The following is a 13,990-nucleotide window of genomic DNA, read 5'->3' as shown; positions in this document are numbered from 1 at the left end:
ATCAACTTCCCCTTTTAATGACAACCTGGAGTTACAAATGTTTTTTTAAGTAATGTAATATAACATTAGAGCATAAATCAGCGTTATTCAACTGGGGTGCCATGGAACCCTAAGGTTCCTCCCGAGGTTGCCGAGGATTCTTTATGCAATGAGCAGCTTGTGCCTCCACTTTTAGCTATCTGTAAGAGTGAGATTATTTCTACTGGACACCACCTAAAGCACCATAATTATAGCAGGGATTATCTGAAGACCTGAAAGTTATTTCAAGGGGTTCCCCATGTTAAAAAGGTTGATAAGCACTGGTTTATGCTAAAAAAAACACCTTGGATATATACAAAATAAACACAAATATGGTGGGTACAGCTAGAGCCTACAAATAAGGGGTGTCATTCTGACACACACTTCTTATATAAAGCGTACATGGAAAAAAAGATAACTGTGCTTTGAACTTGCAGATAACATACGTGTTCTACAATGGCAAACACATAACAGTAACGATAACAAAAAAAAGAAGAAATCACTTGCCATTCAGGATTCTTTAGTAAGAAAGGTGGTGATGAAAGCTCACTGCTGGCTCTATCCTCCTGCTCCATTATTGGCTTTAAATGCAGGCAATCGTGACAGACTTATATTTATTTATTGATATCTGGAATACGGGAGAAGGGTCACTGTTACAGATTTTTCTTCCTCTTTTTACCTGTAATTCCAAGACTAAACATGCTGCTATATACAAGCTCCTACCCATTAATCAGACATCTCTGGAAATTTAAAAATGCAGTTTAACTTTTTACTTGTTTTGGGGAATACACAAATGTAAAAGTGAAGGAAACAATTTGAAAAAAAAAAAATCAAAACAAAATCATACACATGTAGAAAAACTCAGTAGGTGCCACTCTACTTAATAGAAGTCCCTACACACTAGTTGAAAGGCTGCATAATTGCCATCACTGAGAGAAGCAGTTCTTACAGGTTTGTAACATTAAAAAGACACTTCCGTAGATGCTTAGATCTGTAGTTTTTGCTTAGATTGTAGCAAGACATGGATTTTGCAAGGAATGCATTCTCCCCCTTTACTTTAATTGTGGTTTTTCATCTTCCATGGTTTTTGGATCTGTCAGGACGGATGCATGGACAAGGTTGGACGGCCCCTGTACACGTCAGATTCTTGTCCAAGACAGGCCCTGCTGCTTGTATAAGACAAGAATCATCCAACGTGGGTATATAGCCCAATACTTGCAGGTCAGATCATAGGGATGCTAGTATGACACAGATTATCCCCTAAAGCTGCTACATGGCTATGAGACACCTTCATGAAACAGACTGGTGACCTTCTCCTAGGCTTGTTAGACTCATTCGACTAGAATTCAAAGACTGTTTAAGAATAAAGTAAAATTACTGCAAAATTTTAACATACTAGGAATATATTAAAGTAGCCTTTTAACATTACTGAAAGAATCATTTTGGAAGTAAATGTTTAGATTTAAACATTTGACCAATGAACATATCTCAAGTTTGAGAGCATTTTTGTAGCAAGAACACACTTTTCATAAGCTAGAAGAAAGAAAGAAACAAGAAACTATTTTAGGAGGACCAACTGAAAGCAACTTTCCAGGTGGTTCATAGAATCCTAGTCCTAGAATCTCTCCACCAAAAAATTACACACATACACACTTTTTTCAAATATTAAAATAAAACACAATGCTACTGATAAGTAAGCTACACTCAGAGACAAAATGCAATTACTAAGCAACTCATTAGTTGAGGGACAATTAAGCACATTTAAATATATTGTCCATTTCTTCTTTCAGCACCTTGCATTCCACTTTTTTACTATTTCCTTCAGATAAACTGCTACTTCCAACTCTTAACTTTAAAGCTTGTACAAATATTTTAGTAGAAGGGTAGCAATTGTATTGTACATTTATAAAACTTAATATGTGAAGGTGTTTTACTGATAATGGGTCAAACCTGATCACGTGATGTAAATCATCATCCTGTATTGCGTCACATTTGGACTTACCTGCCAAGTGCAACCCTCCAGCAACATTGCCCCTTGTCAGTGGCACCCTTGCTCAGTCTTCCTCTTCAGAGATAAAAGTTTTTGGTCATCTTCAATGACCAGGTGGGGATTGTGGAGTTCCTGTACTATACAATGAGCTATGCATACACACAGCCCCCCATCCCAGTCCCCGTCCTTCCCAAGTTATTTGTAAAGAGTTCTGCCATTCTATACATGGGTAGTAAGGTACTTCCTTCAGAAAGTACATTTTCTGCACATACTTGATCATTAATTACCGATAGACGCGTGGAAGGATGCGAGTTGTTTGGATCAAGGAAGCAAAGACATGATTTCTCCTCACTTGATAAGGATCACCAGGACAAATATAGGGAGTGAGTAGAGCTAGTGAGAACACAAAACAGCAAAAAAATTTGCTAGGTATTCCCAATCTTCCCCTTTTCAAAAGGAAAAAAAGTGTTTTGATGATTCATATTTTATTTTTGGTGCTGACTATAAAAAAACAAGGCTGTATAAAACAAGTATATTTTCCCTTGAACAAATGTGTAAAGACAAAAAGCAGCAGATCAACCTTGCCATAGGAATTAGGGCCTGGTATATGTAAACATACCTTACAAATAACCCAAAGCTTTGCTCATATTCTTTTCATAAACATTTTTAGCAAAATCAGCATATGCGCCTTGTTAAATAACCACAGGGAGATCCACAATACTAATTAAAAACTCCACAATGAGGTGAGAATACATCCTTTGCAACATAAAAGTTTAACATATGCTTAAATGGTGTCTAGTTCAAAAAGCAAACACCAAATGTAGCAATCAAAACAGCATTTTCTGCAAATAAAAAGTAATGTAGATCAGCAGCCATCAATATTTTTCCTTTCAGGGCCCAAACATGGAAAAAATGGACCACACGTCAAGATACCATAATACATTTGAGGATAGAGTATATACAACTGGAGAACTTTTAAGTCTCCAAGATGTATGCAGAATGTCCTGAAGAAAACCAACTGTCGCGTTTATTTCTGACGTCTCCAATAAGTAGGCAGAAGCCACTCCAAGTGTGTCTTACTTGACTCATGATGTGTTACAAAGCTGTTATTATTAATCCTGTGATCAATGTAACCATTTGTTATATGTTACAACTTGTTACTACAGATTAAAGGCTCATCATGTGGTCTGCTTGAACCACAGATACACCGGAACAGCTTTATTCAACAATGTTTCCAACTTAATCTTTAAAGTACCTCCATTTCTCCTTAAATGTGTTTCATAGTATTTACAATTTATCACATTGTTTTTACAAAATCAGAATGTAAAACTGTCATTTTACACAGGAGAAAGGGCTTGTGATATGTAATACAAAACAATACAGGTAATTTTAACAGCGGGAAACAGTGGGGGTAGATGGGAGCTGAATGTAAGAGGTGTTAATTATTTGTTTAAAATTTTTATGACCTTTTACACTAATAAACCATTAATAAGCTGTTGAGAACAGACAACAAAGATTTGTTCAACATCAAGTCTGTCATGAGGCTTATTAAATAGGTTCGTAAGTGTTCCTGTTTGATTAGGCAATATTAATATATATATATATATACACACACACACACACACACACATACACAATCCCCGGGTTACATACGAGATGGGACTGTAGGTTTGTTCCTAAGTTGAATTTGTATGCAAGTCGGAACAGGTACATTATTTTAATAAATGCAATTAGGACAGAGGTTTGTCTCAAAATATTATTAGGCAGCGTTGTGTCAGTTCCTATGTAAAATCCTCACTGTGAGTTATTCACAAAAAATAAATAAATAAATAAAAATCTTTATGGAGTCTAGACATTCATTACCTTTTGGAGCAAGCTGTGCTTTGATGTGCAAAAAGAAACAACTGCAGAGTTTGTCTTGGTCATTAAAGAGTTACAAGAGGCTGCAGCCAGAGCTCAGTCCTTAAAGCGTACCTAAACTCCTAGACAGTCCTTTTTGTAAGGTAAAAATTCTGTTTTTTTTTTTTAATTGCAAAAAAAAAAAAAAAGGGGTGAAGGGGGAAAGAAAAAGCTGATCTCACATAATTGCAATGAGATCAGCAAGTTTTTCCCCCAACCTACATCACCCAATCTTGCGTCTGAGTCGGATGACGTAGGAAGAGGAGTAGAAGATGGTGGTACCTGGGCCGAAGACGGATACCGGGAAGAGGCGTAAACCCAATTGAAGAAACCACTGGACCGATTGACTGCTCTGCGGGATTGAAGGCAAGTGTATTTTTTGTTTTGACCACTTTTGAGTTTACTACCTCTTAAGGATCACCGACAACCTCAGCGGTGTTTAGATCCATCCATCCAAATATCCATTTATTAACTGCTATGACACTTCTGAATGCAGAGCCAACCCACTTTGTTTGCCTTGGTTCCCACTCAGTAGGTTTCCAATTTGGGTATCTGAAATTGAGGCCTGGATTTCTCCAACACTGTGATAACTTTCTATGTTATCTTCTGGTTTGTCATGAACATAGAACCACCTACACTCAGATAAACCGTGTTAGCACTGTCCAATGAGACCAGTAAGTATTTTGTCAGGATCTTGGGTGCAAAGTGTTGAAGCACTGCCCCTACCACTTAAGACTTTTTTGATAACCATACTGGTAATTGGTGTGGCCATTTTCTCTGGGTAGCTTAGCCCCCAGTTTCACACATTGGCATCTGTAATTATTACCCGAGAAACAACACAACCTGTTAAGGCATTTTTATGGCAATACTAATCTGAGAAAAACTAGTTCCTGTTAATGAGTTTGGGTCCAAACTACCTTAATATATTGTCATGCTGCCCAAAACAGACCTTACTTAGCTCACTGAAAGTGTGTTAACATTCCATGCCCCCCTTTTCAGGATCAAGGTACGTGTACTTTTTTTCTTTAACAGTTGTTGATAGTATGGATGAACAAGGATCTGGGGGGCGTTCTTACGGTGTCCATCTTTCTAATCTAAACCTTAGCTTATGTTTGTTAAATTTTCCTAATCTGACTAAACAAAACTTCACTAAAGGTTTCTGCTGAAGGATATTAGAATTTTTTTTCTTTATGGTTGTTCTAGAGATCTTCTATTAGTATGTCAACAAATAGAAAACTGCAGCACTTAATTTTAGAATTTGCTTCACCTCCCTAAGCTCTTTGCCATCAACCTGGCATACAGCAGTAGGGTGAGATCATTTTTAAGGTCTATGCAAAAGCATCCTAGCCTCACTCTGTGCAATGAAGATTTTGTGGAGACTGAAGAGGCTGTTTAAAGTCCTTCAGAACAAAAAAGCCAATAGGAATAATGATGAAAATGCCTCCCCGCAACCCTATCAAAACACCATTGGCACAGAAGTTCTACAAGTTCGCCTGCTACATTTTTTTTTAATCTCCCCTGATGGTCTGACCTCTAAGACAGAGGGATACAGTCATAACAGGTCCTTTATGGACAGGATTGATCAAGGGGGAGAAGGATATGACAACTGAAAATCATGCTTCCACCCCATGAAAAAAAAGAAAAATAGAAAAAAAAAAAAAAACAGAAAAGGGGCATCTTGTAACTTGCCCTATCACAGGTTCTGCCCTAGGTTCCTCCAGATTAACATCCATTCTAGACCAGAGGAGATCTGGACCAAAAACATATGCAGATTCCGCATGATCACCTTGTGTCACCCCGTTCCCACCTCCTATATCCAGCAATGCACAGGTACCAAGAGTGTCATCTTTAGACTTCCATCTTCTACTCAGCTTTAGGGGCCCCAATATAACCCTGATATATATATAAAAGTGTTTTAATGCTAACAAACTGCAAGTTTTAGGTTTCCTCATGAAGCATAATTCTTCTAAAACTTATATCGTCAATATTATGCTAAGCAATGAAAAACTAAAAAAAGGTGTACAATGTACCCAAGTAAGGTGTATGATTATAGAACAAGGATTAATGTGAGGTGCCCGGGCGACACAGCAGTAATCCTAACTGGTAACAAGAAACCTAACAGAATGTGAAGAAGTCACCCATTTTTCCAACAACATTAAAACATATATCATAAAGAGGATATAACGCTAAACATGATGTTCCAGCAATCTTGGTACTAAAAATCATGAAACCTACAAAAGAAAATGAGTAGAATGTGGAGCTGTGACCCATAGTACCCAATCACATTTTGTATGTACTGGAGAATCTAATAGGCATTATGAGATTTACTTTTTGAAATAGGTAATTACATTCAAATTGCTTGATGGTTATGAATTAGAAAGTCAATAATTAGTTTAATTTAAATTGTCAGTACAAGTAACTTTTACTAAAAGAAGAAAATAACTTACTTGTAAGTGAGGCCATCAGAGATTGCAAAAAGCTGTTGAGCAGTGAGTCCATCTTCTGGAACGTATCCAGTGCCTCCACTAATTAGGTAGTCTGCCATACTGTTAGGAAAAAACAATACATTTTATATAATCAGATTTTAACGCCACCAATAAACACAGGCCTATTGATGGTTTAACTAAAATAAAAGCAGGAGTCAGGTATATGTCACCATCTGTAGTAAAACCAAAGGATATACAGAACATCTGGATGGCAACACGCTTTACACAACCTAATGCAACAGACAATTCAGCTTCACTTTAATCAGGTTGAAAGTGTTTTAACCCAAATAGCCTATGTCTAATAAAATGCACCAATAACTAGAGCAAACCCAGTATAAGGAAACTGGCTTGCACTGCCAATCAGGTCATCAAGGAAAAAAAAAAATGAAAATGTATGACACCTCCACATATTTTCTAGTGTACACCGGCTAATTAACATCTTTTTGAAGTCAATGATGGCTCTAGATCATATATTAGTATTCTAGTTTTAGTTCTTTTCTTTGATTTTCCAGTGTGCAAGCAAGGCAATCCAATTAAACATGTACTGGTCTACTTCTATAGGAATAATTTTGTTATCCAAAGAAATAACAAATTGTTTATCAAAAAACATTAATAAAAACATGTGGCCCTATATAAAGTAGATGTGTAACCACCTTTATATTTTAGGGAAAGGTAAATACCTGTGTGACTACCAATGGCTCAGCTTCATTTCCCATGACATTAACCCAATTAGGTGTGCCAGATTGTGTGTAAAAACAAAATCCCTTCCATTAATCAAAAGTGAATGTTCATCCAGCTTAGGAGTGCAGCTGATAACAATAGATTTACCTTCCCTGGCCTACATGATCTGAATGCAATAACATTTTGTTTTGCATAATATTTTCAGCAATATATTACAGAAAATAAGTATTATTCCCACAGATACTCCATTCTTCCCAATCAATGGATGTCAGGGATCCAGTAACACATGGTGAGCCTGGTGCAATGGTGATCAAAATTCACAATATAGAATACAAGACATCTAAAGCAAGCTGACAGCTGTCAGAATGATAATCTTATATATATAATATTGTTATTCAATACAAGTAAATAAAAACAGAAATGAGGAAGAGATAACATTGCCTGGGAAGTAACCAGACACATAATTGGCATGAGATCCATGAATGCCATGCAGCCAAGTCATTGCACCCATGGGTGAGGATGATGAGGGTGAGGATGATGAGGGTGAGGATGATGGCTGCTTCCCTGGGGCCTTTTGTTCTATCAGCAGACACATAGATGTGTGATGATTAGAAGCAATGTGAGCCCAGACATGGAGATCGGGGTGTCCCCGGCCACACCATCCGGCCTGCTCCCCCTCCAGCCACACGCAGCATGGACACCCCGCACACACATGTACACACATAACACCCACACTGCAATGTATCGTCTCCCGGGGCAGGCTGCGGTTCCCAGCACTCTCCCGCCTCCGATCCACCTCCCAATACAATGCAGACACCTCCGGCCGCGCTCCCCAGGATAATGGCCCGAGTCACAGACGGTGCAGTAACATAAGCCGTCACCCAGTGGGCGGGATCACTGACGACAACCCCGCCCCACTTCATTCACCGCTCCCACATAGACGACAACTGCGTAGCTCATTCCAATAGCCCAGCTTTGGTAAACACAGATCGAGTTCTGCGTTCGTCCAATCAAAAGAAAGATGAGGAGCGCTCTGACCATTGGACCAGACAGCGCATGCGTGCTGCGCGTGTAGGGGAGGCCACGTGGGAAGCGGAAGCAAACAGCTGTCACACGTGGGCACTGGCTGGGCAGCATGCTAGGAAAGCACGAGTCAGCACTGCGTCTGTAATATCTCTACACAATACATGTTTGTGCTGATTTTACCATAAACCTCAGCCTTTTACATATAATTAGGCGATGCTTCATTCTGGTAATAGTTTAATGTTATGCATGTAGAATGTGTGTGTAGAATTAGTAATTATTATCTGTACTGATTAATGTATTACTTACAAGGCTTACAATTATCAGAAAATGTTACACAGCCCGAACTTAAATAAAGTGAAAGAAATTGTAATAAAATGAACCAGTCCACCAGTCTTCCCTATGATGCCTCCTGTACACAGCACTCAACTCCCCGTGTGTTGTCACCTGCAGCGTGCAGGGAGCGCCGGAAGGTGGCAGCAGAGCCATCACGTCCCGTATTCTACTGACAAATTCCAACAAACAGGGAGGGAGCTATGAGAGAGCCTGCCTGTCAGTCCTCTCACCCTGCACATATAATATCACTTTACCTGGAACTTTATTCCATGTGGTTTCCAGCGAAATACATTATAATTATTATAAATATTTACATAGTGCCAACATATTACTCAGCGCTGTACAGGAAAGATGTAGACGTACACAGGAGGAGGAGAAGACCCTGACCGATAGACAATAAATGTTCAACTAGTAATGGATGAAAAACATGTAAGGGTAGGTTCACACCTTCATTTACCTGCATTGCATTAAATCATACATGAAGTAGCTATTGGGAGTCCCTTGGGGTAAAACAATGAACAGACAAATGTTACAACACCCCAATGGTGAGACCAGACCACAAAAATAAACATTGGTTCAAGTTCAGGTAGGCCCTCACAGGGTTTTAGTAAAAGTGATTGTACTGCAATGAATACTAAAACCTCGGCACAGGCAGCTGCCTATACCCTGAAATGTGGGGTGCACCAGGAACTCTGCATATTTCAAGCCTAACTCCCAGGAAATGAATACAATACCCACAGTGGACTACCCCTGGATTACAAGGGATAAATGTTCCTTTATGGCTAGGGCACCAATAAAAAGAACTTTACTCAACGTGTCCTTCATTCCTACAGACTCCTCATGCAACTTGTTTCCTGCATTCTCCACCTTAATGCGCTTAGTGCTACGGTCACAGGCCTGACATCTTCATCTACAATGCAGGACCAATAGCCCAGCCCACAACCCAGTGCATTGGAAAGAAGCGGTATGTTTCAGCTGCCAAGGGATTGAAGGATGAGGAGTTCGGCTTAAAGCAGAACTAAACCCTAACATGAAAAAAAAATTGTGACCAAGCAACTTACATTAGGACAAGTAAGTCTATTTAAAAAATTGTGATCAGACAGGTAAGGTTATTTTATTCGAGAAGGGGAGAATTCCCCTTCTCCAATAAAATAACCTTACCTGTCTGATCACAATTTTTTAAATAGACTTAAGGTGCGTACACACGTCAAATTTTTATCGTTCAAAACGAACGACGAATGATCGATTGGGCAAAAATCGTTCGTAAAAAAAGTAACCAACGACGCCGACGAACGAGGAAAGTCGTTGGAAACGAACGACCGGACCGGCGGATCGGATTGGACGACGATCGTTGAACATCGTTCGTGTGTACGGTCGTTCGTTGATCGTCCATGCTCTGAGCATGCGTAATGAACGAACGTTCGTTCACTTTCCTGTCGTGCACATAGTTCCTCTATCGCTCAAACGATCGTATCTATTGTGTGTACAATATCTGCGAACGATCGTGTCGTTATCTCTATGTGCAGGATCGGTGCTATACGATCGTTCGTAGATATCGTGCAGGATCGTTCGTCGTTCATTTTCCAACGATAATAATTGGAAGTGTGTACGTAGCTTTACTTGTCCTCATTCCTCTGCCATCTTCACCTTGTTCCCAATCTTTGGCCAACTTGATTTTCCAGGCCAAAATTATGAAACCCCTGAGCAGGCATGTGGGACATCTTGCAGTTCCAGCACAATACCTGACATCTCCAGTATCACACATGCATCTGCAGCTCCGCATTTTTTCTTAAGGAAGATAGCAAGCAGGCAGGTACGTGTATTTTATTGCAGAAGGGACATGAATAAAAATACAGCCTGTTTTTAAATGTTCTTTGCGGAACTATAGCTCCTCTTTAGGGCTGCTTTTACATTGTTGGGAAATGTTGGTAAGCTTCGCACTGTTTATTCCTGATGCCACCCCAATGCATCTTGCTGGCCGAATGTGGAGCAATGCAATCAATTACCCGGTAACCCCCTGTATCGTTCACAGCAGTCTAAAGTGCATCAGGGCTGGATAGATTTATAATCATGCTTTGTGACATTTCACATGCAAAAATAAAAGGTAAAGGCAAGAACCTCATGCACATTTTTGCATATTTATCATAAAACAAAGTATAATGAGTCCATGTATATGTAACTCTAATCCATAAAAGGGCTGCTCACAGTCCCAGGGTGACCTCTCTTCTTGAGAACTTTAAGGACAGGACATCTGCATTTGCCCACTAACAATGGAACCCACTGTGCAGTATCTTATGTCTTGGCTGAGGATACCACATATTTCTTCTCTTCCTCCTACGGTAAGTGAGGGTCAGACATGTTGTTTATTAAATTTTCTACAATAAAATTTACTTCCAGCATTTGCAAGGGAAATAATCAAAAGGCACAAGCAAGTCACATGGCAACTCTAAAATTCAGCTACATGGACAAAGCATTGTGGTATACATAAACAACTGCTAAAGAGGGTTTGTGGATCTATTTCATTATTCTATGAGATATGGTAAAAAAATATTAAAGCCTGAAAACACAGAGTGCTTTGGAACCATTGTCAAGAGATCAAAATGAACATATAGCTTTTGGGGCTGTAATGCATCCCAAAACACAATGCAGTGCTGCTCTCCTAATTCAAAGCCTTGGTATTCAATCATGAGATCTCTGTTGGAGGGGAGGACCAGAGTTCAGATTTTCTGAGCTTTACCTTTAGCAGAGATTATGTGATCAAAGGCTTAGACACTGCATAGAGCTCATAGCTGCATTTCCCTTTGATTGTATATTAAAACCTGCCACCTGTCTCTTTGACCATAAAACTGGCCACTGCACGGCGTATATAGCAAATGCCAGGGCATTTTATGGAATAAGTTTAACCTCAGTATTGAAATTTCAACTTCTGGAAATTCAAGGCACAACACCCCAACTGATGCATTTTAGGAAGTGATGGAGGTGAAGATTAGGATCAACCTTTCAAAATACAGAATATAAATACAATCTACAACTGAGGTTTAAGGGCTCCCAGAAGGTTATGCAATAACTGTTTCTTAATAGACACAAATATTAACACTACATGGTACTTATAGTTGTTGTCAAAGGCCAGTTTGATGCACAGGGTAACTACTGGTGTTGTTTAATTTAAAAAAAAATTAAATTGGGTGTAGGTCTGCTTTAGGGCTCTCACACAATCCAAAGTCATAAAGTATACGTCAGGTCAAAACCTAAATAAATCCACTGGAAAACTTCACTTTTTTTTTTTTTTGGGGGGGGGTTCCAAATTTTCCATTCTCCTTTACCCCTTTATGCATGGCTATATGTATGCATTAATAGACACAGGTTTTCCTTAGAAGTTGTCCAGACTTAAGATTTCATGTGCTGTTGCATGCTTTAAATCCATGGTTATATGAACCTTTTTGCTGAAATCATACATCAGTCATATGAATGTATGAAAATTAACTGCTTGTTTCTTTACATTTTATGAAGTTGAAAAGATCATACTAATAAAAATACAAACATAGGCAGCTATTTAGTGCTTTGTACTGTAGGGGCCTGTTCTTTAAAAGCGAAGTAAAAACATGTGGATTGTATTCCTTACACCAAACTTATAATTATAAGTTATCAGTATAACTTATACTGCTTTACAAATATGATAATAGATATATGATGTTTTATGGAGTCTGAAGAAGAGTAACCCTTTATAAACTGGCCAAAAAAGTCAAAATATTGCCAAAAAGGCATTGCAGTATTTTCTTTGCACAACTGTAAATACACACATTAGGTTTTATAACTACATGTATCTCCCAGTTCTTTTTATTCTTTGAAAAGTAAATTATGCTCTGATTAACCAATGCTGTGTTTTATATGAAAACATGAGTTCCACTAAGGACAGAAATGTGAGACCTCAGGCAAAGAATCTAGTTGTTTCTCTTGAAATGTAATTAGTTGAAAGCTAACAGCTCACATTGCTTTTTGCCTGCAGCTATTAATGTAACTCTGTAATTGTCCAGTTAGTTAGACAGTGATGATTCCAAGCCAATAAAAACTGAAAAACTACAGGCTTCTCCACCACTTCTATGAAATATGAAGGCTGCCCACGCTGACCTTCTGATAATGTTTGTTCCTTGGTTATCTCTGGTCACAATGCTCCTGCTAGTGAAGTCAGAGTTCCTGATCTGCATAAAGTTATCAGAAAATTTTATTTCTGCATTTCTGTATTTATTACAATAGGTAAGTAGGTAATGTTAAGGAGCATTGTTAGCTGGTTGGGTTACTTGTGTCACACTCCACATTCACAATGTCTTATAGTATTCCACAGTTCAAAGTTCACACTAAACTATAGCAAAAATTTAATGCTTTTATACCACTACAACCTATAAACAATAGTGTACCTGTTTTAAAAAAAATGTAAAATCATGCATTGCATTTTAAAACATCTAAAATGGCTAAGCTCTAATTAAGATTTAAAGCTGCATTTGATTTTTTTCCTATGTACTGCTTTGAGAAATAAAATACTGTGAATGTATGACCCAATTCATTTATTTTTTCTTGAAAGCTTTCCCTTTTTTACAGTCTAACATTCATATTCATTAGCTCTCTCTTTTAGGAAATGACTGCAGTAATGGTCTTACTGACTTGTCATTTAGTAATGGCAGGGGACCACTGTACACATGAAATGAGATTTCGACCCAAAACTATCACGTTCATCTCGGGCAATAATTAGATACCATGTCCACTTGAAAAAGAAAAGTTTTGGCTTTCAAAAACCTTTGTCACATGTTTTATTTTTATCTCATAAAATGGTATTCAGGGCATATATTCCCTTTGCAAAACTGTTAAAAAGGTTTTACATTAAGTGCTAATTTACTGAGTTGGGAGAGGTCTGGAAGCCAGCAGGCGGAAGCCAAACCAACGAAAGAACAATAAAACCAGTCAAGGACAGCATGGAGGACAATTTGAGGAGTTCTTATTTATTATGTTTAATTTCTATCTTCCACCTTTTATTTTGACCAAACATACTAATACCAACCATCTAAAACTATGAGAACTAAGATGTATATTCTAGTGCTTATATTTGCCCATGTGAAAAACAACATTCACACTTCATTATCTCTTTCAAGGACAACAACAAAAAGTAATGTTTATGAACTACTGGAAATTATTATATTATTTATCTCAGCTTGTTGAATCTCTCAACCTTTTTTTTACACTGTCAAATTACTATCTTAAAGATCATACTTCCAATAAAAAAAAAAAAAAGGTCACACACTTTTTTGTTGGACGTCCTTTAGCTTTAATTAAAGCACTAATTCACCATAATATAATTTCAAGAAAGCTTATGAAATGTCACAACATGTATTTCTGTTCAAAGTTGGATTATGTTTTGCCTAAATCTTGTATTGAGAATTGGCAGTTTACAAATTCTGTTAATAAAGGTCCACTTCAAGCTAAGAGAAAAAACAGCTTTGTAACACAAAGAGAATCTACTGGTCCTTATGCCAAAAAGCAGGAACACAGAGAAAGTAGATTTTAC

General features: G+C 38.1%; 1 protein-coding gene across 4 annotated transcripts in view; it reads right to left on the bottom strand.

Annotated features, from left to right (window-relative positions):
- The window catches only part of IMPDH1 (inosine monophosphate dehydrogenase 1), a 77,761-nt gene that overhangs the window by 27,560 nt on the left and 36,211 nt on the right, over window positions 1-13,990 (bottom strand). For 2 of the 4 annotated variants that reach the window (XM_072401958.1, XM_072401959.1), the window contains exon 2: window positions 6,355-6,453. In XM_072401958.1, coding sequence (XP_072258059.1) covers window positions 6,355-6,453 — 99 coding nt within the window. Of the gene's footprint in view, window positions 1-525; window positions 647-6,354; window positions 6,454-7,807; window positions 7,989-13,990 lie in introns of those variants that run through there. The other 2 variants (XM_072401960.1, XM_072401961.1) reach the window with 2 other exon arrangements.

This window comes from Pyxicephalus adspersus, chromosome 2 (assembly GCF_032062135.1).
Source record: "Pyxicephalus adspersus chromosome 2, UCB_Pads_2.0, whole genome shotgun sequence".
In the NCBI taxonomy this organism is placed as follows: domain Eukaryota; kingdom Metazoa; phylum Chordata; class Amphibia; order Anura; family Pyxicephalidae; genus Pyxicephalus; species Pyxicephalus adspersus.
This window is presented reverse-complemented; position numbering and strand designations above follow the sequence as displayed.